Below are 25,305 nucleotides of genomic sequence, written 5' to 3'. Positions count from 1 at the left end.
GGGTGGAATATGAGATATTAGGGCCCCCGGACACAGATATGTAAGGGCCCCACCACCTCTCCTAAACTGGAGCGAGACCTATGGATTTAGTGGTGGTGATCGGTCTCTGTAGTCGTTATCTTTTTGTGGATTTGTGCCTCCTTGAGGTAATTCTGTATCTTTTTTAGTTAAGTTTGTGTCTCCTGGTTGTTTTGGGTCATTTAATAGTTGTTTATGTCTTTTTCAGGCAAAGGTCTGTCTTTTTGATCATTTTGTGACCCTTTTTAGTCATTTTTATGTCTCTTTGTAGTGACTTTGCATCTCTTTGTGTCTCTCTGTGGCCATTTTGTGTCTCCTTGTTGTTGTTTTGTGTCTTTTTGTCGTCGTTAGTCTCTTCAAGGTAATTTTTTGTCTTACTGAGGTAATTTTGTATGGGTTTTTTTGTCTCTTTGTCGTCATTTGTGTCTCTTTCAGCTAATGTTCTATCCTTGGTCTATTTTGATGTCTTTTCTGGTCATTTTGTGTCACTTTGTAGTCATTTTTATGTAATTTTTTTGGTTGTTTTGCTTGTTTTTGTAGTTATTTGTGTCTCCTTACAGGTACTTTGCATCTCCTTGTTTCTCTTTGTGGTCATTTGGTGTCTCATTGTGACTGTATTGTGTCTTTTTGTAGTCAGTTGGTTCTCTTTTAAGTAATTCTATGTCTTACTGAGGTAATTTGATGTCTTTTTTGGTCATTTTGTGTTGTTTTGTAGCCATTCTGTGTCTCCTTGTGGCTGTTCTGTGTTATTTTTGTAGTCGTTAGTGTCTTTCTCTGCTAATTTAGTATCTTTGGGGTAATTTGATGTCTTTTTGATCATTTTGTGTCACTTTGTAGTGGTTTGTATGTCACTGTTTGGTTGTTTTCGCCTGTTTCTGTAGTTATTTGTGTGTCTTCGCACTTCCTTTGCATCTTTTTGTTCCTCTCTATGGTCATTTTGTAACTCCTTGTGGCTGTTTGTGTCTTTTTGTAGTCAGTTGGGTCTCTTTGATGTTATTTGATGTCTTTTTTGATCTCCTTGAAGTTGTCTTGCCCATTATTGTTATTGTTTTGTGTCTCTTTGTAGTTCCTTTGTATCTCTTTGTGATCTTTTTGGTCTCCTCCAGGCTGGTAGACTATGTTTTAAAAGTTTTTCAACAGACCATAGTTAAACATAGGAGCATATTGTACAGATATACATATAGTAAGTCAGTTAAAATCGTAGGAAAAAAAACAAAACAGAAAACAAACAAGCAAACAAAACCACAGAAAAAAAAGAAAAAACATCAGTCTATGAAAAAAGGTACATACCAAACTTACCCGACCTTGGTTACACAACTCTCACTGTCAAATATGTAGGTCACTCTGAGGGAACTTAATCCTTTTAACATATTGAAAAAAAGGACCCCAAGTATCATTAAATTTATTGGAAAACCAATAGCTGAGAGCCGAATCTTTTCAAGTCTGATAAAATATAGAATGTCCCTTATCCAGCGAGTATGAGAGGGAGGTCTCGTGTGATTTACAGGTGATCAATATAAGCCGTCTGGCCAGTAGGATTGTAAAGGTTATAATATCCTTTTGGGGTTTCTGGAGGGAAGATGGTGAAGGAGAAACACCAAATAAAGCACAAAGAGCAGTTGGTTCAATTTGCTTCCCGATAACTTCTGACAGGGTAGCAAAAATATCTGTCCAATATTTGCAAAGCGAGGGACAGAGCCAGGAAGAGTGAATAAGATTTGCAGGGGACTGTTGACATGTATCACACGCTGGGGAAACATTCTCATAAATTTTTGCGAACCAAGACTTAGTGTGGTAAGTACAATGTGCTTACATTGAATAAGTCCAAAGGGCTTTTATAGAGTGATGTTGCCCCCTGACACTTTGGGCCCATGGGGCTGTGCCTGGTAAGTTTGTTAAGTTATCCATCTATTTTTGTGAGCATGAAGACATTATGGTATAGTGTTTGGCTACAAGTAGTCCTCTGCCCCCATGTGGCCAAAAAAGAAGATCAATGTCAATAAAGCTTCAAAAAACCTGAACCAGGACACGTGCTGACACCTGACCTGTTGATGTTCAGTGCTACAGAACCAAACCCCAGGAAAGTAGCCTATGTCATGTCAGCTGTATGCACAGAGTGAAGCTGTATTTACAAAGCAGAGGAAACAGTCGTCATAAACAGCTCTCTGAATGCTGATTAAGCACCCTTCTCTTTTCACACAGCGGTAACAGCCCACCTCAACAAAATATCATTTCAAGATGTTATTCCTGACACCTGTGAACCTCTGCCTCACCGGATGTAGGAGCTCATCCCCGAGGTGAGAAGCGAGCATTGAGTAATCAGTTAGTGCTCCTGTGTAAAGCCCAGCCATGCACGCACTGGTGTATCAGCAGATGACGAGGCGCGCAGACTGTCAGCCACGCACCACTGGTCGGTTTAAAGCCACAGGATTTGGATTAAATAGCTTGTGAGAGAGCCGATGAGCCTTGAGCGCGGGAGGGGAGGGAGCTAAAGGCTGATTTTTATCTTTTACCGGATCGAAAAGGGGAGGGGGCACGGAGAATGAGTTATTCTTGTAGCAGCACAGAGCCTGTTTGCTGCACGGTGTATTAGCCAGCGCGCAACTAAAGGCTGCGACGCAAGTAAATCGGCCCCTGCGGCGACGACGCCGAGAGCAGTAGAAAGCCTCAGCTCCTGTCAGGTTACGCACCGAGCAGCCCTCTTCTGTTGGACATGAAAGTGCAGCAAGGCTGCAACTCATCAGACATGGGGATCCCGGTTAGAACTGAAGAAGAATTGCGCAGAAATACCGTAATAACGCCCGATGATGTGCTCGGGCTACAGAAGATCACCAAGAGTAAGTAACCTGCTCCTGTAATTGGCACGGTGGGGAGAGTAGTTACAGCCTTACAGTTAGAGGGGATTAGTGAGACCCATCTGCTGCTGCTTCCTTGTTTATTGTGTCTTTCTGTGTCCAAAATAATCTGCGTCCATTTATTGTTTTTATTGGCTGTCTGGAGGAAATACGCACAGACACCATGGACAGCGACACAGTCTGAAAGGAGTCACTCCATAGCTTTAAATAAGACTTTTTAAACATGTCACTGATCAGTTACAGATTTAATCTCACCCAAGGACACTTACTACTAATTAATTCACTGTTTTTGACATGACCTCACATGAAACAAGTTTCACAACAATAATACCAAGGTGTGAATGTAGGTGTTTGTTTCTTTGTATCTGAGTGTGTGGGCATTGTAAGAGAGAGGGAAGGTGACTGAATGTACTTCCTGGTGTGCCTCTCATCCTGCTGACAAAAAAAGAAAAAGGAACTGGCTCTTACTGCATCCTCACCTCAAGACACCTGTGGCTCTGAGGTAACAGGTGGCCAGAGATGTGATCCACTGATTATAGCTCATCACAGACAGTAGTCAGGTGGAACAAGTACAGGAGGAGAATACTATCAGCCTCTTGTTTAACATGTCATGGAAGCAGGGTAGGATTTTAAAGGTGAGCAGCAGGCCTGGTTTCAAGTTCTCTATATTAGCAGAGTGAAGTCAGAGGAGTTTCACAAACTTGTAATATCATACTCTGTCACTGGATTACTTAATTTTCTATTGATGAAATGACTGCTGACCAAGATGTTATTGTTTTAAAGGAGCGTGCGACAGTTAACTTGTCCAAAGACAGAAATCTACTTTCCTGAGTCTGGTGATGAACATAGGATGTTGATCTAAGTGTTAGTTTGACAAATAAAAAAATCTCAAGGTCTAAATGTAACAGGGTCAATTATACAGCAGTAATATGTGTAACAAAGACAAATGTACATTTGTTACATTAACTAATATAATATTGCAAAATTAGTTTCAGTTGTTATTACCTGACACGCTTAGGCCTCCATAGTCAATATGTGGAACATTTGATACTACTTTCTGTACCCCTGCATTCACCTTTGGGGGTACCCCACCTATAAAGGGCTGTCTGTCTGTTGTACGCCATGGGAGAGGTAAGCAACACTGCTCTCGTAGTCATTTATGTGTTTTAGGATTGCTAAGCTATATTTATAAGTTCATTTTTCAGCCTAAACTTATTGTATAATACGGCAACATATTCACTTAATTTGTGTAGGGGCTCGAGTTATATGGTCGTAATTGAGGGAGGATTTTGTTGTGGTCAGGAATAAATGGAGACAGCCTCCAAAGATATCCACAGTCTGGGCCTCTTTATATCAACACAACGCAGATGACACTAGAGTCTAACAGTTACATAATTACTAGCTTTTCTCTGGAGCTTTCAACCTCATTTCATTGAACATGAGCAGTGGCGCCCCCTAGAGGGACACCCTGATACAATTGCTGGCCACCCCACTGTGGCCGCCCCTGCCAAAAATAATTGGAGGGCTACATTACTGTCTTTAAAAGGCTGTGGTGCGATCATTTTTTAAGCTAGCGTGAAGGTAGTGGTGTCTTGTGAAACTAGCTTGTCGGCAAGAGGGCTAAATAATGCTGTGTTCAGATGGGATCAGGGAGACGGTAGACGGCAAACAGGATATCATTTTAGAGAATGAGAGCGGAGTGCTGAAAATAGTTGAGGCTAGCAGAGAGTGCAGCGGTAGACAGCACTGTCGTTCAAAGTGAAAATATTTGTTCTGCCATCTGGATTTACAACCACGTTGCATAGCTCCTTCACACGAGGCAAAAACACAGGCAATCTGGACAGTTACCGGACAATACTGGGAAAATGACATAAAATAATAAAACACAAAATTATTTTATTTATTGTATTTTATTTAATTCTTTGTAAACAATACGGCATCACCATTGCAACATATTGTCATGCATGCTTTGTTTGACCATCCCACCATTCCGTTGGTCTGTTTGTTTGATTTTCCTTGTGCCGTCCAGAACCTGAAGCTACAAACTTAGGCTGAGTTTTGGTGAGGGAACAACTGGCATGGTCATTTTCAAAGGGATCCCCAACACTAACCCTTTCACCTCAAGATATCTGAATGAAAATGGGTTCTTTTGGTAAACACGAGTCTCCACTAAACTCGAGAAGGCTTGTTCCCAGCCTATTTGGAGAACAATGAATCTGACATCTAACAAATGTATATACAATTACATAACACATTAAAACATGATTGTTGTGTAGTGGAGTGTTAACTGTACTGGTGTAACTTTATGCACATCAGATAATCAGTAACATTAACTGTAAAATAGCAAACCATTGACATAGATTTTAATTAGCCAATAGACTTCAACCGCACTACAGAACTCCTGAAATTCAGTTATGGTTTTTGGTTTTGGTGTGCCACCCCAAGATTTTCAGTGTCTCCATCTGGCCACCCCTATGCAACAATTCTGGGGGTGCCACTGGATGGGAGCAAACCATCATTAGAGACAGTAAGAGGGGATTTGAAAGCTACCATCATGGACTTACATGGCGTGAAGAAAACTGTCATCAGATCCCCAAATGTTGGTGAATATTTGCATTTTTATTGTCATCGTTAGTAACAGGATTAAAAATCTGCTGTTACTCTTGAATTGATTGCCTGGTGTTTTAATGAACTGACAACACAGGACAATTTTTTACTAGTTATTAATTTTTAAAAGGTAAAAATGCATTCATTTTCATTGATCCATGTTTATAGCAGTGATCAACAGTGAAGTCAAAAGCAAAGCCCCTTAAACAACCCCCCTTCCCCCCAATTTTTTTAACACCAACTCTTTGCTCTCACACCATCAGATCTGTTTTCCTTTGGTGCCCCTTCAGCAGAAAAGCAATACCAGGGGTCTGTCAGTGCAATTATACCTAAATCACTCATGATGGTGCAGTAATCTCCACCGACATCTACGTAATCTGGATTATGTCAGGAGGGCTGTAATGCAGCATGCTGCAATGACGCGATACACCTCAGGTATTTAATGACCCAAGGGCTGAAGCGTCACTGACTTTGTTTACATTTTGGATATCAGATTAGACATGTAGTTGTTGTGTTCCCTAACCATTCATGTGCCAGCTTTACACAGCTGCAAATTGTAACAGAAAGATATCACATTGTTGACATATGTGACATTTCTTTTCATTTGAGCCACAGCTGAATGGTGTTTGGGTTTATGCAAATGAAGCAATGTTGAATCTCCTTCTTGTTCCCTGTTAAGTGATGAGAGCACAGAAATGTCTCTCCAAGGCCCAATCATTTTAAACGACAGACCACACCACAGGGAAAATCATAGTGTGTCGCACAATTCAGGCTATCATTTCTCTGCTGCAAGAGAAAGAAAATCGCGGTAGAAAAAGGAGGGAAGCAGAAAATGCCTCACCCTGCAGTGTAAATGACTTTTCCAGTTGTGCTTTTGGGAGGTAAATGCCACCATTTTGGGGCAGCCCAGCTCCAGTCTGTCACGGTGGTTCAGTGCTGATAAGCGAGGCACAGCGCCTCATTGTCACACAGGCGGCAGAGGAGAAGAAATATAATCCAGGAGGCAGAGAAGCGCTGCTGTGATATGAAAAATGGCACATTATCAGTTTACTGTTTACATGATGGATGATTTATGATATGCAGGCGGGCAGACATAAGCAGAAGTACTGCTGCTACAGAATGAATAAATCTTGTAGCATTGTAATAACAAGAATTACAGAAATTACTCATGGACAGCAGAAGTGTGGTTTTATAATCAAGCTGTTAAACTCTTTTATAAAATTGTTTAATCGTGTTCAGTGCATGTCTGAAATTGTTATTTACTTCTACCACTTTGATCCACCATGTCTAATTCCATGTAAGTGCTCTGCAGTGAGCAGTCAGAGCAAGAGCGTGAGGATTTCCTGTTGATAAAAAGTGTAAACATGCCTCTTACTGGAAACGCTCTTTAGTCTTTCAATTTGACGACAAGAGTATTTAAATGTGAACCCTGAATTTAAGAGATACACTCCTCCGTTGGGTCATAGCAGCCTCGGAGCTTCAGATCCTTGGCTGAACTCACTGTTAGCAGGGATTCAGACAGAAAACAACCTGATAAGACAATGAAATGCGATCCAGGAAGTCCAGTCTGGTAACAGGTTAATGCGTTTAAAGGTTTATCAAGACTGCACAATGGTTTATGATACTCACAGACAGGATTGTACAACAAGTTATCATGGTGCCAGAGCCGCATATTACCTGCAGATAATCTTTGACATACATTTTAGCACAGAACAAGGACTTGAAATGCAAGAGGAATGATTACAGCAGACAAAACATTATTCAATGAGCACCTGACTATTGTTTTAAAGGTACAGTGTGTAGGGTTTAGGGCCATCTTTTGGCAAAAATGTTATATATTTATTCAAGAGTCGTCATGTTTTTCTTGTCTTAGAATAAGCCATTCATGTATATGCAAAAAGGGGGAAGGGGAGATAATGAGGATGATGTGCAGCAAAGCCAGGCTGCTGCTCAGGACTAAGTCTACATGGGGCGAATGCTCCACCTGTTGAGTTAGAGGTCACCCTGAGAGCCGTTTATATCTACATACAGTGTGAGTCCTCTTCCATGGAGTCTGCCATGTTGTTCTGCAATAGCCTAGAGCACACAAACACACAAAACACTGACACTAGAGAGGGCCATTCGTGTTTTTGTGTTTTTGCTTCTTTTTGGCGTCCCCTGTACTTTCAGTTCTGCAACCTCACCACTAGATGCCACCTCACACATACTATATCTTCAAGAGGGACTTCAAAAAATATTATGCAAGAATTTATATTTCAGAAATTTCAGAAACACTTTAGTCAAAGAAAACTTCATTTCCACCGGTGGTACGGCTCTGTACTGGGGCCCCTCTGCCTTTCCTCGGGCCTACGCAGAAAGCCTCTTCCACGCGCCTATGTGGAAAGCATAAGGCGGAGAGGGCACACTTCTCACCCTGAATGAGATTCGCCAATTGGTTGCATAGAAAGGAATCATGTGATCTATCAGCTGACTCCCTTCCATCAATCAGCTGCTCCATCAGTTGATTGGGCTGTTTGAGATCAGCTGATGTAGCTGGGATGTGAGCTGAGATTGACATCGTGTCCTGCCTGAACTAACACTATGCTCAATTTTTGCAATTTTGGTGCCCGTACAGATTAGGACTGGTGCACCACTGTGGTAAACAACAGTAAAAAAAATAGTGATTTGTGTCACCTCAACAGGAAAACAAGGACTATCCGACAGCCAAGTGTACATTTGCATTTGTTGACAAGCTGGAATATTTAAAACGGGAACTGCCCATTGGTCCGACAGCCCATTGGTCCGACAGCCAATTGTTCAGACCATATTAAACACATTGTTCCGAAGTCCCGTTGTTCCGAAATCATCATGATGTCCTGTGGTTAAGGTCTGGTTAGATTTAGGCACAAAAACTACTTGGTTAGGGTCAGGAAAAGATCATGGTGTGGGTTAAAATGAAAAAGAAAGTGACAAACACATAAGCCGTGAGCCTGCTTCACCTCAAGCCCTTCCCAGCTGACCCAGAGCCGGTCGCGGTGCACCATCAAGGTAGAAATATGCCCGCTGGGAGCCGTTCAGCACCGCGGAGAGCTCCCCACACAACCCGGACCCCAGAATTAATAACAGGAGGTTATGGTGTTTCACTCTCTTCTCTCTATGGCACTTGTATCTCAACCAGTAGCCTACTTTTGTTGCATTTGCTGATCCTCTATGGTACACAAATACAGTATAGCCTAGTATAATCACATATCAGAACAACGGGGTGTCGGACTAACGGGATGTCGGACCAATGGGCCATCGGACCAATGACATGAACCCATTTAAAACCGGCAAATACGATGCCAGAAGCAATAAACTATTACAAGTTTGTGTACTATCTAAAATATGTTAAAGCTGTTATTTTAAGGTCAAGAAGTTGCATACTGTTGCTTTAATGTCAAAGAAAAAAGCTCCCAACTGCAGATGGAGGGGTAGAGAGGACGATAAGGTTGAGCTGTCGCGGCAAAAGTGAAAATCGTGCTGAGTGGCCACACAAAGGTTGGGTGAAGGGCCTGCTGTCGTAAGGCTCAGTCACACCAAGACAACATCAAAGAACTAGTGGCAATGAAAGCATACTGTTGCGTCGCCTTATGTCGCCTGTGTCTCGGCCAAAAAATTGCACTTGAACCCACCGTTAAGACTACACCCAACGGCTAACTAGCACGTACATTCTGCACCTGTGTGAGAGGAAATAACTCTCAATAGCAGGCAGCGGGAGTTCGTCCTAGGACACATTGAAGTTGGCCAGTTAGCTCATTACCAACACAACTCAATGCTGAAAAAAACAAAAGGATGTTTACCCCACCTGCATAAACAATAACAGTCAATTACAACCGAAATTATGTTGTGATGGGATATAGGACCTCGACCACACGAGAGCCTTTGTTGCCCTGTGGGTATGTTCGCCTCAAAGAATCTACATCGGTGTGTCATTTTGCCTCATCAAAATGATTTACTCAGAACGGCCTGGCTCCTTTTACACTAATGGGTGATCAATTATTTGGTCTTAATAAGTCTGGGATACAGAGCAGTGCTTTATCTACGTCGGGCGGGATTTCCACTCTGTGATGTCTGCCAACACAATGGATACAGCTTTAATTAAAATTGATTGGTGCAGCCGGTTCTTAATCTCCTATGCACAGCTGTCACAAGGTTACTCTTTCAGAGTGATTTGACATGGAGAGAGACGGCTTGTTGCATCCACATCAGTAATCGGCGCAATCTCATGAACTGCCTTTTACTTGCGCTTGATCTTACTCTTTGAACCAGGCAGTTGTTGCCACACTCAGAGTCTTATTCACTCAATATTACAAATGTTATCACGCTGAAGGTGGGTTATGTAAGATCGTACTGTACTATGGAGTTTAAAAGAGTAATAGATCAATACCAATAACTCAGTGATCACTGGCTGGTGCTGATATTTATGGCTAAAGCCCTTTGTTAAAGTCCCACACATACATCTCTGTGTATTTCCATTTCAAAGACCCTCTATGTACCAATAAGAGGCCTCGTCACTGCTGGAGGAGAGATGTCGATGGTCAATAGAAATCAGACACACAGGCCAAAAAACAGAGTGCAGGCAGCATGTATCTCTCCACAGTCCAGTGTTCCCATGGTTCCCAGATCGAGGATTATATACCTCTCACATCACATGAGTGGATTTTCAGTGGCTTGCAAATGACAACCACAGTGTGTCAACAAACAGGCATCCCATAAGCATGTAATTATGATCCAAGCTTAACATTGTTGAAAAATGTCTCCTGCTTTAAGATGCCCGACCTTTTCCACTTGTGGCCTCACAAAGTAAAGCAACAGATACTTGTGACCCATCTTCACTGGTTCTATATGTCTGTGAGTCATGACCAGATCAACTCAAGAGTGATGTGTTTCCCTGTTTTATGTGAAGAACATTTTAGGCCCTACAAGAGACAAGCTCATACAGTCATTGATAAAACAGCAAAGACGCGTCCAAACATGCACCACACACTCATATATTGGATTCATGTATGACTACGGTAGTTTAGACAGTGAATGCCCCACCTTCTCTGGATAGGATGAGGTCTAAATCAGATTAAATGGGGATGATCCTGAACAGGACGCAGCCAGGCTAGTTCTTTATTTTTGCCGTTTTTGCTTTGGAACTGGGAACCCACACTTAACATTCAGTGTAACATGTATTAATCTTACAGGGTAGCCAGTAGACTTACACAAGGAACCTTTGCTCTCATCATTTCTTAAAGTAGACATCAATTTAAAGTGGCAGTTTCAAAGACCTCAGTCTTGGTTGATTTGGCAACACCTGTGCATATTGGTGGTAACAGCAAACTCACTTTAATACAACATGTCACAGAGTTCTGGGCAGCAAGCAAACTATTGTCATTTTATTTAAGAAGTAAGGCATTAACTGGCCGTAGTCTGTGAATGGTGGTGCAAACATGATCTGATTTCATGCTGCACTTGAGTGTGTGGACACCAGGGCACAGATAGCAAGTTGAAGGTGTGCAGCCTGTCTCCTGCAGCTCTTCATGTAACATCTCACTGTGGCAGCTCCCTCTTGTTTCCATTGCTCCCTCAGTATTTCAAACTAATCTTCAGTCAAAAAATATAGAAAATGACCATTATCTTGTTAAGTAGATGCATTTTAATAACAGATAGTGGTAAGTGCTGGGCTCACTGACAAACACAGTGCATTTCCTAGTTGTACTTCAAAATAAAGGTCATGTTTCGACAATTAAATGCGTTTAACGTGAAGATGCAGCAGTTGGAAATGTTCGGTTTGCATTAGCAGTAACTTAATACAGTATTTTTTTTTCCCAAATGCCACCCCTGACACCCAGTTCATAACTGGACTGCTAATATATATGAGGACTGCAATACTTTCAGCAGTCGGTCATATGATGGCGAACTCATTCTGCCTTATTCTGCCTCATTCGGCGATAGATTGTGACTGAGCTGGTATTTATTTACATGAAAATAAATTAGATTATTACTTTGAATATTTAGCTTCACTATTTTTGGGCTCTCAGCTGTGCACAAAGTGAAAAAAAGGGGACTGAAATGTTGTAGTTGCTTCCAATACCTTGTTGCTCAATAATGTCTTGAATCACACACTCACATTGTTTGCAGGGTGACTTTTGCATGTGATTCCTCTAAAAGAAAGTATTTAATTGACAAATGATACACCATTTTACTGTATTATTACAGAATTGGAGCGTTGCTAATTTGAATTAAACTTCACAGAACTTCCTGAACACAAACTGTCACTGTCAGCGAGGCTTTTTCTCTTTGTAGATTATGCAGATAGAGAAGACGGAGAAAAACAGACAAATCATTAGTTTCCCTCTAAGTTCCTTTTGTGACAGAGTGGTCAGTGTGTGTGTGTGTGTGTGTGTGTGTGTGTGTGCCTGCTGGAGACAAAGGTTAGATCATATTCTGCAATTAAGCGGTGTCATGTGGTTCACTAGAAGAAAAGAAACTTATTAGTGAGTGAGCTACTGATACATTCATACATGGTGTGTGCTGCACAGTGTGAATGTTCCAAGTTGAAACCATAGTCTGATGATTGCAAAACCTCTCAGTCCTTGATTGCTTTCAACCTGGGCCCTATTTTCTTATGTTTTTGTGTCTAAGTGACTAATAGGAACAACGGTTTTTGAAATTGGTCAAGTAATGTGCAGGACTGCTGCTGAAACAGGCTGCAGTGTAACCATTCAGGGCATGTTTGCACCATCAATTACATCCACTAACAGTGCTTCTTTTTGCCACTGACAGGCTCAGATTGTTCATCTAACAGTCTGACAACATTATGGAAAGGAGACTCTACAGAGACAGACCTTTTTGTTAGAGTCATTTTTGTTTAACCAGCAACAGCAACAGTGCTTCTTTTTGCCACTGACAGGCTCAGGTTATTATTTGAAGCATCTACAAACTTAAGGAGCAGATCCCTACAGAGATAGTCCTTTTTGTTTTTCCACAAACAGCCTCGAAATTGGCACTGCCAGACCCACCAGACTCAGTTTAAATAAACAGTAATTTTATCATCATAAAACTCACTTCACTGAAAGTCAACAGAAACAAAATAAAACTCCCAAAACTATCCTGATTTGTTTTTCCACTGTTCCAATAATTACCAACTCTGGTTTCAATGAAATAAACCCTTAATTCACCCAGTTAAATGTGAAAAGATGTTGATTCTATACACACGAAAATTAGTGTCAGTTTAAATGGAGTCTTGTGGATTTGGCAGTGCCAATTTCAGGGTTGTTTGTGGTCAAACAAAAGGGACTATCTCTGTAGGGATCTGCTTCTTAAGTTCTCATTCACTTCAAATATTAATCTGAGCCTGTCAGTGGCAAAAACAAGCAGGTATATTGGACGTAAATGAAAATGTGCTTTACAGATTTACAGAATACAGTAATGCCAGATGAGAAGATTGACGCCAGGCTAGTTGGGTTATTCACTTATTTAGTTTATTGCTGAAAGTTAGATTAGACGATCTCATCTCTGATATGCTAAATATGAAGCTACAGAGGGTTAGTTTAGATTAATACAAAGACTGAAAACATGAAAGCTAACATAATCGGCCTATGAGCACCTCCAAGGCTCGCTAGTGTCTCGTTTGTCACACAGAGCCAGGCTAGATGTTTCCTCGTGTTTCCAGTCTTTATGCTAAAAAAATTTCCTGCCTGTAGCTTCATATCAACTGTACAGACATGAGAGTGGTTCTCAGTAAGAAAGACAGTAAGCATATCCCAAAACGCCAAACTATGCCCTTTTTTTCATCTTTGTGGTTCAGTGAGTTTAAATCATTATGTTATGTTTGTCCTCATAAAATCCTCTCACAGAAGAATTATTTTTTTCCACTCGGGCGATGCAGGCCGGAGAAGGATAAGAGGAAAGAATCTCATCTGCATTCAGCTGCTCAGAATGCAACCTCTCTGTGAACCTCAGCGTTTGCCAGTTTGCCTACAGGTGCTGTTAACCGAGACATGAAACAGCTTGCCATGCACAGGTGCACTGTACATCACAGTGTGAACACCAAGGTGTAATGCTAATGTCACTAACTGCCTCCGGCTATGGATTATTTTAACGTGAAGACAAGTAAATATGTCTGCATTGTTCTTCCTCATGTTCTGGGATTAATTCAACACGCAGTCTCTGCATTGATCAGAGACCACAGGGTCAAATGGAAAGAAAAAGGCATGTGAAGTCAATCCCTGTGGCTGAAAGTCTGTAACTCCGGGCTAATCTTGGGGATTAAGGAGCTATAAGTGGCAGCTCGCTTGCTCTTTATGAATGCCACTTTAGTGTCAGACAGGCTCTGTGTATCTGAACACAGGAACACAGCATGACTCAAGACTTGGTGCTAAATTTACTCGCTTTAGAGGGGCTGCTGCCAGAGGGATCTTTTCAAGACTGTATCGACTTCGTACTCAAGTAGAGTGAAAATTATTATGTATAACAAGAATCTGCTGTCAGTCTTTGGGTCTATGACTAATGTGTGTTAACATGGATGAGACTGACTGTTAGAAACCACACAGTAAAATCCTTCGTCAGGCTTAAGACATGACATTAGATACATGGAAATCATGTTAAGATAAATGTAGAAATACCAGCATGTAATTATGGCAGATCACCTTTTCTGGGAGTTAATGATATGATTAAAGCATATTGTAATCTGTCATGTCACATTGTTATTGAAGCCAGTGTTGACACGCACCCTCTTAATATTCTGCATCAGATCTGCACATCCTGATCCCTCCCTGTGCTTCAAGCTAGCGAAATCAGGCAAAAGGAGGCCCTCTGTCTATAGGAGGAGGCCTCAGACATATACCTCCATCAGACATGAAACGTTTCATTTGCATACCACTGATGCCTAACCTGAGATACTCTGCTTTGATTCGCTGCTGCACCTTGTTGTTGCGGAGCAGCCAGGTGGATGAGGGGAAGGAAAAAGACAGGCTAATCGAGCTGGCACACTATCAGAAGGAGCGTTGCTAGGTGACGGTGTTGAAGGAAGTGAAGTGGAGCACTTCGTGTGTGTGTGTGTGTGTGTGTGTGTGTGTGTGTCAATGAAAGACAAGGAAAAAAGAAAGAAAGTACTGAGGTATGAAAATGTTTACTGGTATCATAGTTTACGAGACAAGGTGATTCATGCAGTAGGTAGATAGTAACTAACTGATTTGTTTTGCAGGAAGTTTTATTTTAATTTTAATAGTTTGACTCTGCACAGACACACAGTTACGGCAGGACTAATTTCTTTCCAACACTATTATGTCCTATGAAAAGAACACAGTATTGTTTTACTACATCACTAGGGCCACTTGCACTGAAGCCATAAACTACAAAATAATGAACGTAGCCTCTGTGATGTCACCAATTGGTTTGTGGAATCAAATTTTGATGCCTTGAGTTTGGCATTTTGGTCAGGGCCATCTTGTTTTTTTGTTGGTGTTTTTAGCCAAAATCAATCAATCAATCAATTCAATCAATTTTATTTATAAAGCCCAATATCACAAATCACAATTTGCCTCACAGGGCTTTACAGCACATGACATTCCTCTGTCCTTATGACCCTCACAGCAGATAAGGAAAAACTCCCCCCAAAAAAACCCTTTAACGGGGAAAAAAACTGTAGAAACCTCAGGAAGAGTAACTGAGGAGGGATCCCTCTTCCAGGACGGACAGACGTGCAATAGATGTCGTACAGAACAGATCAGCATAATAAATTAACAGTTATCCGTATGACACAATGAGACAGAGAGAGAGAGAGAGAGAGAGAGAGAGAGAAAGAGAGAGAGAGAGGGAGAGAGAGAGAGAGAGATGCAGGTAATGACAGTAGCTTACAACAACATTATTTAAAGTAATAATATTACAGTTATAGTTCTGGCTACTGTGGTACAATATGTTGAAAGTATATATTAGTATCTGGCAGTATACATGTGTGACAATAGTCATATGTGTATAATAACAGTAGAAGTATGACTAATGACTAATGATGGCAGCAGCAGCAGGAGGCATGTGGCAGGACCACGGCAGCAACATAACCACACACGTCACGCTGTCCAGGCACCGCTGCGATATGAGTTAATCTGAGAGACAGTGGAGCACAAAGGCTCCGGAGAAGAAGCCGAGTTAGTGACATCCAGAATGGCCGAGTTAGCAAGATGCAGTAATAGAATACGAGAAAGAGAGAGAGAGAGAGAGAGAGAGAGAGAGAGAGAGAGAGAGAGAGAAGGAGAGAAGGTGCCCGGTGTATTATAGGGGGGTCCTCCGGCAGACTAGGCCTAAGTCAGCCTAACTAGGGGCTGGTACAGGGCAAGCCTGAGCCAGCCCTAACTATAAGCTTTATCAAAGAGGAAAGTCTTAAGTCTAGTCTTAAATGTGGAGTCGGTGTCTGCCTCCCGGACCGTAACAGGAAGATGATTCCACAGGAGAGGAGCCTGATAGCTGAAGGCTCTGGCTCCTGATCTACTTTTGGAGACTTTAGGGACCACGAGTAATCCTGCGTTCTCAGAGCGCAGTGTTCTGGTGGGATAATATGGCACTATGAGCTCTCTAAGATATGATGGAGCTTGACCATTTAGAGCTTTATAAGTTAACAGTAGGATTTTAAATTCAATTCTGGATTTTACAGGGAGCCAGTGCAGAGAAGCGAAACCGGAGAAATATGATCTCGTTTCTTAGTTCCTGTTAGTACATGTGCTGCTGCATTCTGAATTAGCTGGAGAGTTTTTAAGGACTTACTAGAGCTACATGATAATAGAGAGTTACAGTAATCCAGCCTAGAGGTAACAAAAGCGTGGACCAATTTTTCTGCATCTTTTCAGGTCAGGATAGGCCTAATTTTTGCAATATTACGCAGATGAAAAAATGCAGTCCGTGAGGTTTGTTTTAAATGAGAATTAAAAGACAAAACTCTGAGGTTTCTTACGGTAGTGCTAGAGGCCAGAGCAATGCCATCTAGAGAAACTATGTCATCAGATAAAGAGTCTCTGAGTTGTTTGGGGCCAAGAACAATAACTTCAGTTTTGTCTAAATTTAACATCAGGAAATTGGCGCTCATCCACCTTTTTATGTCTTTAAGGCAGTTATGGAGTTTAGTTAATTGATTACTTTCTTCTGGCTTCATCTATAAATACAACTGTGTATCATCCGCATAACAATGGAAATTTATAGAGTTATTTCTAATGATGTTACCTAAAGGAAGCATATATAGAGTAAATAGGATTGGTCCGAGCACAGAACCTTGCGGAACTCCAAAACAAACTTTGGTACGTAAGGATGATTCATTATGAACGTCAACAAACTGAAAACGATCAGATAAATAAGATTTAAACCAGCTTAGCGCAGAACCTTTTAGGCCAATTAAGTGATCCAGTCTCTGCAGTAGAATTTGATGGTCGATTGTGTCAAATGCCGCACTAAGATCTAATAAAACAAGTACAGAGACAAGTCCTTTGTCTGAAGCAATCAGAAGGTCATTTGTAATTTTAACTAGTGCTGTCTCAGTGCTATGATGCACTCTAAATCCTGACTGAAATTCCTCAGATAAATTATTATCATGGGGAAAATCACACAGCTGGTCTGCGACTACTTTCTCAAGGATCTTTGACATAAAGGGAAGATTAGATATTGGTCTATAGTTGGCTAACACCTCTGGATCCAGGGTGGGCTTTTTTAGTAGAGGTTTAATTACAGCTACCTTAAAAGACTGTGGTACATAGCCTGTTAATAAGGATAGATTGCTCATATCTAATATATGAGTGTTAACTAAAGGAAAGACCTCCTTAAGTAGCCTAGTTGGGATGGGGTCTAAGAGACACGTTGATGATGTAGATGAAGAAATCACTGCGGTCAATTCTTGAAGAGAAATTGGGGAGAAGCAATCTAAATATATATTAGGTCTTACAGCTGTGTTTGAGGTTAGATAGGTACTATCTGAGGACAGGAGGTCATGAATTTTGCCTCTAATAGTTAGAATTTTGTCATTAAAAAAAGCTCATAAAATTATTACTGCTAAGGGCTAAAGGAATACAAGGCTCAATAGAGCTTTGACTCTCAGTCAGCCTGGCTACAGTGCTGAAAAGAAACCTGGGGTTGTTTTTATTGTCTTCTGTTAATGCTGAGTAATAGTTTGCTCTGGCATTGCGGAGGCCCCTCTTATAAGTTTTGAGACTGTCTGTCCAGATTAAACGAGATTCTTACAGTTTGGTTAATCCGATCGAGGGTATGGTTAAAACAATGAGTGGGTTCATGTACACCCTGACCGAAGCCAATGGAGTCTAATAATGAGATAAACGCGGTAGCCAGGGAGTCATTATCAACGTCGACATGAATGTTAAAATCGCCTACAATAATAACTTTATCTGATTTAAGAGCTAAACTGGATAAAAACTCTGAGAATTCAGATACAAATTCAGAATACGGGCCAGGAGCACGGTACACTATAACAAATAAAAGTGGCTGCGAGGTTTTCCAGGTCGGATGTAAAAGACTAAGAACGAGGCTTTCAAATGAATTATAATCTGGTTTAGGTTTAGGGCTGATTAACAGACTAGAGTTAAAAATGGCTGCAACTCCCCCTCCTCGGCCGCTGCCTCGAGGAATGTGGGTATTATTATGACTGGGAGGAGTGGATTCATTTAGACTAACATATTCATCTTGACACAGCCAGGTTTCAGTGAGACTGAGTAAATCAATATGATTATCTGATATTAATTTGTTTACTAACACTGCTTTAGGCAATAGAGACCTGATATTTAACAGTCCACATTTAATTCTCCTGTTTTGTCTTTCTGTCACAGAAGAGGTTTTAATTTTTATGAGGTTGTTATGCACAACTCCTCTTTGTTTAATTTTAGATTTAAATAATTTAGGTGGTCGGGGGACAGACACCGTTTGTATAAAACTATGAAAACTATGGCTGGGTAACTGAACTAGAAGCTCAGAGAGGCGTATAGGACTGCGACTCTGAGTCCTGATCTCAACTCTGGGTTGTCAGGGATTTAAATTACTAATAAAGTTTGCCAGGTTCCTAGAAATGAGAGCAGCTCCATCCAAAGTGGGATGAATGCCGTCTCTCCTAATAAGACCAGGTTTTCCCCAGGAAGTTTGCCAATTATTAACGAAACCCACATCGTTTGCTGGACACCACCTGGACAGCCAGCGATTAAATGATGACATGCGGCTAAACATGTCATCAGTGGTCAGATTTGGGAGGGGTCCAGAGAAAACTACGGAGTCCGACATCGTTTTTGCATAGTCACACACCGAGGCAATATTAATTTTAGTGACCTCCGATTGGCATAACTGGGTGTCCGACATGAATAACAATCTTACTGAATCTACGTTTAGCTTTAGCCAGCAGTTTTAAATTTGATTCAATGTCGCCCACTCTGGCCCCAGGGATACATTTGACTATGGCCGCTGGTGTTGCTAACTTCACGTTTCTCAGAATAGAGCTGCCAATAACCAGAGTTTTATCCTCAGCGGGTGTGTTGCTGAGTGGGGAAAAGTGGTTGGAAACGTGAACAGGCTGGTGGTGAGCCGTGGGCTTTGGCTTGGAGCTGTGCTTCTGGCGAACCGTAACCCAACCTCCCGGCTGAACGGGAGTTACCGGAGGACAGTTAGCAGAGGCTAAGGCTATGCTATGTGGCTTCTAATTCACTAAGCCTCGCCTCCAACGCAGCAAATAAGCTACACTTGTTACAATTACCACAGCAGAGGCATAACTGAACATTTGGCACACCGAGCAAGAAAGAGCAGAGGGAGAAGCCATCGCTAACTGCAAAGCTAATGTAGCTACCAAGGCTAGTAACGTGCAAACAACAGCTAAGAGATTAGCGAGAAAGTCGTAGAAAGGAGGAGAGCTATAAGTGCTTAAACAGAACCAGTGTGGGTTAAGACTTGAAGTAGACATTAAAGCAACGTTAAAGCAAGTGAAGTGAGAAAGCAGGCTAGTAGAATTCACCAGAGCAGTACAGAGACGCTGTCACAGAAACACCGGAAATGACACAACTCGCTTACCGCAATACGTCAGCACGTCGTACGTCGTGACTAGCCGTGACCATATTTGGATTAGAACCAAACTTATTGAACACTTGAACATACATCAGCATGATAAGAACCTAAAATGACAGAAACCATTTTTGGGAAACATTTTTTTGATGTGCTTTGATTGTTTAATTTGGCTCATGTCCCAGCCAACAACAGGGAGGGCGCAGGGTTTATGACTTCTACTGCAGCCAGCCACAAGGGGGAGAGTGAGATGTTTGGTCTTCACTTTTGGTCTTCACTTTTTGGGGAGTTGCCATCAACTTTGTATACAGTCTATGTGCCAGACTAGTTCATGATCAGCTAAGTGAAGCTAACTGACTACCGGCTGTAGCCCTATATCGAAAGAACAGACAGGGAGTTCACTATGGAGATTTTTCACACAAGTGAAAAGTTTCCATATTAAGTTTTTATCATCTGACATTTGTTTTAGAAAGACATGCATACTGTTTTGTTGTTAAACTGTACTGTGAACATCTTTGATCCTTTATGCCTTTTTCTGTATGAGTTATGTAATTTAATTACTCTCACAGACCGTGTGTAAAGCACTGATCATTGAATCTATTCCAGCGATATGTTTTCATAAACCACTTTGAAATCTCTCTACACTCTGACAAATGAGAACGTTTTGCCCCAAATAAGAAATGTATCATGTAGCGATCCTAAATATTCCCAAATGCAAGCCCTGACATCTGCTATAGCTGTGAAACAAGGCTGTGGTTCATCATAAAAAAAGACAAATTGCAGCCTATAAAGGAGGCTACATTCATCATAATCAAGATGTCTTCCTCAATTAAACACTATCCTCGTTCTCTGTATCCTCAGCTCATTTTCTCCATGTTTCCTCTCTGTGTCTCTCACAAACTGAAAATGTCTCTCATCGTTCAGTGTGTGTCATTTGTTCCTTTTTTCTCCCCTCGGCTCACACTTCATTTTGTTGTTACTAAGCAGTGAGTATTTGAAAAGATTTTTATTACTACTCCTACAAACCTCTAAAATACAGTACAGTCAGTCGTCATCATTCAAGCTGCTCCATGTGCACAGACTATGAAATCAAAGCAGTGCAGTCTAAAGTTGGTAATGTGCTCTGGGTTTAATGCGACTGTGGGAGTGAAATGGTTATGTGTGAATACTTGCACTGGACTGGGTGAAAGTGATTTCACCGGCTGAGCTATCAGATGAAATGCTCCATCTGTCTTTTTCAGCAGATTCTGGCAAGTCGCCATCTCTGATTCACAAAATGCATCTATCGGTCATCTGCCCACAAAGAGAGCTGCTCTGTGACAGCTACACGAGATGTATTCAGAGTGCTCTGCCAACAGATTTTCAAATAAGTGACATTTTTGTCAGAAATGATAAATTTAGTGGATGACACATAGTTTACCCTTCAGAAAGCTCCTTTTCTTACTTGACTATGCATTGAGGGAACAGGAAAATGGAAAGTGTAGGAAAGTGTAGCTTGGGTATGAACGTTAGTGCCTTCATAAACAAGATAAAACAACAACATTTTTCATATTATAGTGAGGACAGATTGTTTGTTCATTCAGCAAACAGACATATATATGTTCAGGAAAACAGTGTCAGGTAATTCTGTTGCAGTCTTTATGATGAGAACCAGACAATTTTGATCTATTTGGTCATTTCAATTAATAAAAATCCTTTTTTATCCTATTTTATGGGCATTTAATTAATCCTATTACTTAAGTCTTTATTAATCACATTATAGTAAAAACATTGATATTGAAAGACCACACAACAAAATGGACTATGTTATATTTGTTTTTAATCACCCATTACGACTGTTATCAGCCCATTAAGTTGTCGTTATCAGTTGTCATCACTTTCACTATAATGCGTCAGACGGTGCAGAATACCAATGGGCCAGAAGGTGCATATCAATGTTGTGAAATGGCCACAGTTTCATCAGGTTTCACTTTCACTTTTGCCACAACCATGTGGCTAGGTTTAGGAAATGACCGGGGTCTGGGTTAAATATGTACATTGTTATGTAAGTTGAGTACATTATGTTGACTTTTGGTTTCACATGGGACACAAACACTGGTCTCCTGGGTGAAAGTCCTGTGTTTGTTTGACCCATCTACCCCCCTGACCCCTGTACACAACCTGGTCTCACACCCAACTTGTCAGTTGTCATTTTTTTGTGGGCAGCTGTCAGATGGCAAGTCCAGTTGCCTACGATATAGCACTCATGATTACTATGACTGGATAACTGAGAATCTACACCGACATGTTGCCAATCAATTTTGGAAGAATGGGAGACAGATGATCAAACAAACCACAGACTTTCACCCAGGAGATCACCGTTTGTGTCCTTCTGTGAACCAAAAATCAATTAAGTTATTTTGAAGAACATACTCTGCTAGAAGGTGTAGTATACTGTGCCAGTAACGTATGTCACATGACGTTGCATTACGTTGTTAAACGCATTTATTTTAAGCCAAACAATGTTCTTTTTCTCAACCTAGCCACCTGCTTTTGTTGCCTAAATAAAGAAGTAAACCACAAGGTTTTTTATCTACGCTATTTTAAAAAGACTGTATGCACTTAAAAAGCTAAATGTACATTTCCTGTATAAAACAGCAGTCTATTTTGAAAGACACAATGTTTGGAATAAGGGTCAATTGTTACACTGTCCCTGAGCATCAAAAAACGACGCTGGAGGGATACCTGAAGTGTCATAGTTTGATGTGTAGGGCCACTGACCAAGCCTCTGTATTGGACAAGTTGGGAGTGAGAATACATTGCCATACGCAGATTGTCTTAATACTACATCAACTGCTTTCCTCCTTTGTTCCTGTCATAATTACTACATCCACTAGAGATTGCCAGCTAACAATAAACGTAAATGTAGGAGGTAGAGTAGGGCCATACTACCTCAAATCTATGCTTCAGTGAGAACTGATAACAGCCATTTGATTGGCTGAGAACGGCTTTCTGAACCTACTTGTAGGTGTAGCAGGCCCCTTCTAACCCATTCAATCAAGTGGTGATAACAAATCCCAGTTCACAGTATCAATAGTATAACATAGAGACAAACATTAATATAACAATATAACATTAATTACAGAAAATGCCATTTATATGATGTATTTTGGAATAAAAAAGTGTACATTTACTCACTCATTTACTGTCATTATAAATAGGAGCAGTGCAAAAGTATTTCTGGGTATGTATCATATTGTACATGTATGTATTCTTATCATGAGAAGCTCAACTGGTGAACAGTGTCACTGAATGTTAATTGCACAGTATTATACAACAGTATTTGGTCCAGTTTATGATTGTTTAAAGCTTGTCCTCTAGTTTTGAATTTATCTCAAACTCTCTAGAATGATTAGTTTCAGGCAATGCTGTGTGCAAGCACTCTATAAATAGTGTGTGAAAGTGTTTCCTTGCTGTTGCTTTAAAGAAACACAATCCCAGACTAACAGTAGGCTTATAGTAATATTCTCAGAGCAGATAAGCGCCTCACATCAAATGAACTGGCACTAGAGGGCACTGCATCAAACAGCAGCTCTCTAACCCTCTTACTGCAGTCTGGGAGGCAATATAAAGAGACTTTGCTTTTTGGAGCCAGAGCAGCTTTACATGGCAGCGTCTTCACCAGTCTTGTGATGTTTACCATGGAAACACTCCACTCGCATCTACAGTATGTAAACAGGAAATTATCACCAGAGATGAACCCTGTGCACTCTGCAATGCATGTGCAGGGAGATGCAGCAGCTGCAACTGTATACATACTATATACATGCACATAAATATACATATATATATATATATATATATACATTCATTCTGCACACATGCATGCATACTGTATATACAGTACAGTGCTTAATGACAACATCCCTCTCATCAGTATGTATTCAATTCACGATCAGTCTACAGTTAATGCTGAATTTATTTCTTGACATTACACAAGGTTGTTAATTATGTATAACTGGAGATATTCAGTTATTCTAGATATTATTGGGGGATCAGCACGTCAAAGTTAATGTAGTATTTGATTACATGAGTCAAGAGGATTACATAATGGTCTTCATTTTGATATAAAAGTAATACATAAGAGGGTTTAAATTTTTCCAGTCTTTTAGTTCTGTGCCTCGTGTAGTTGTAAAACCCCTCTTGAATGCTATAACATAGAATTCATAAAAACATTACTGATTTGTAGAGACATGACTTACGATGATGGTGACGATTTATAAAAGGAGAGAAATGTGACATTTCGACACTGCTGTAAGGGCTAAAAAATGGGCTTAAAGATGAAATCTGCACATTTATTTAATTATCCAGCCATGATCCATCTTATCCATTGATAAGATTTTATTATACGCCATATCAACTCATTCTTACTACCAACTAACTTGTGAAATACAGAAGCCTGGTCAGTCGCCCAACATGTCGAATTATGACGCTCTAGCTAACCCTCCAGTGTCAGTTTTGGATGCTCAGGATTGGTGTGTCACTTTACGCTCAGTACATGTATTGTGTCTTTTGAAAATAAACTTCCGTTTTTACAGGAAATGCACAGCTTTAGCTTGTTAAATGCATACAGTCTGTTTTCAAAATAAAGTTAAAAAACCTATTTCTTCAGGTTTAGTCAACAAAAGCATGTGGTTAGTTTTAGAAAAATACATCGTCATTTGGCTCAAAATAAGACCGATACTAATGCAATGTCATGTGACATACCACACTAGCCTTGTATGCTAGACATACTAGCACTCTGCATTGTTATTAAATTAACTAGATTGAATTTTGGTTTCACACTGGACACAAACAGTGGGTCTCCAGCGTTTGTTTGACACATCCATTTCCCCTTCTGGCCACCACATGTGGACTTCTGTCTCATAATAAGCCTATTATGGCAGTTGCTCGGAGCGTCAAGAAATGTCGCCACCACTGCTAACAGATGCCTTGGTGCGTAAGTATGGAGTGAGGAGTGAGACCAGGTTGGCCTTCAATATATATTTGCATTTAGTCAATGGCATTTTGTCAACATCGACTAACAATCACTGTGAGATGTCATAATTTAAAGACAGTAGATATTATGTCGTCTTTTCTGTGGTGTCAATGTCAGAAATTTGCAGATGTTTGCGTTAATTAATGAGGAGAGCTGCATAGTCATAGTGTCACATAGAATCAATGACACCGGTGTCCAAAACATGCTGTCCACTGTATTAAACAATAAGCTCTAAATAGTCAGAGAGACATTTTTAGACAAGGTGTCAGGTATGGTGTACTGTACTCTATGAAAAGGTCTATAAATATCTCAGAGCAGGTGGCTAAAGCCTGTGTGGCCCATCTGCTGTCTAAACCTCCGAAACAGTACAGGAAGCAGCAGTGTAAGTTTTTTATATGCACAGACACATGTGCACAAATCCACGGTCCATTTCATGTGTGTTTATCTTATTCCGACCTGCCCCTCACTGTGTTTTTAAATGTGTTAAAGTTGTCAGTGAGAAAGACCCTTCAACCCTTATGCAACATAGACTACTAATAATAGCTGTCCCTGCCATAACCCTAATGAGATAGTAGGGGTGCGTGTGTGTGTGTGTGTGTGTGTGTGTGTGTGTGTATTTCTCGACCAGCTGGTCCATGTGATGGTAAAACACAATAAGCCTCTTAGGTCTAATCCAGCCCCATTGGGAGGGGAGTGTCTCACACATGTTCATGCACACGCACACACACACACACACACACACACACACACAGTGTAAGCATGACCAGATCT

The 25,305-nt window shown here is 40.8% G+C and overlaps 1 protein-coding gene across 1 annotated transcript in view; it reads left to right on the top strand.

Annotated features, from left to right (window-relative positions):
• Window positions 1-2,464: 2,464 nt before the first annotated feature.
• The window catches only part of unc119a1 (unc-119 lipid binding chaperone a1), a 31,973-nt gene continuing 9,132 nt past the window's right edge, over window positions 2,465-25,305 (top strand). The window contains exon 1 of the mRNA XM_033630658.2: window positions 2,465-2,855. Coding sequence (XP_033486549.1) covers window positions 2,732-2,855 — 124 coding nt within the window. The 5' untranslated portion in view covers window positions 2,465-2,731. The remainder of the gene's footprint in view (window positions 2,856-25,305) is intronic.

Source organism: Epinephelus lanceolatus, chromosome 4 (assembly GCF_041903045.1).
Source record: "Epinephelus lanceolatus isolate andai-2023 chromosome 4, ASM4190304v1, whole genome shotgun sequence".
Lineage (NCBI taxonomy): Eukaryota > Metazoa > Chordata > Actinopteri > Perciformes > Serranidae > Epinephelus > Epinephelus lanceolatus.
The sequence above is the reverse complement of the archived record's forward strand: the minus strand, read 5'-3'. Positions and strand labels throughout refer to the sequence as shown.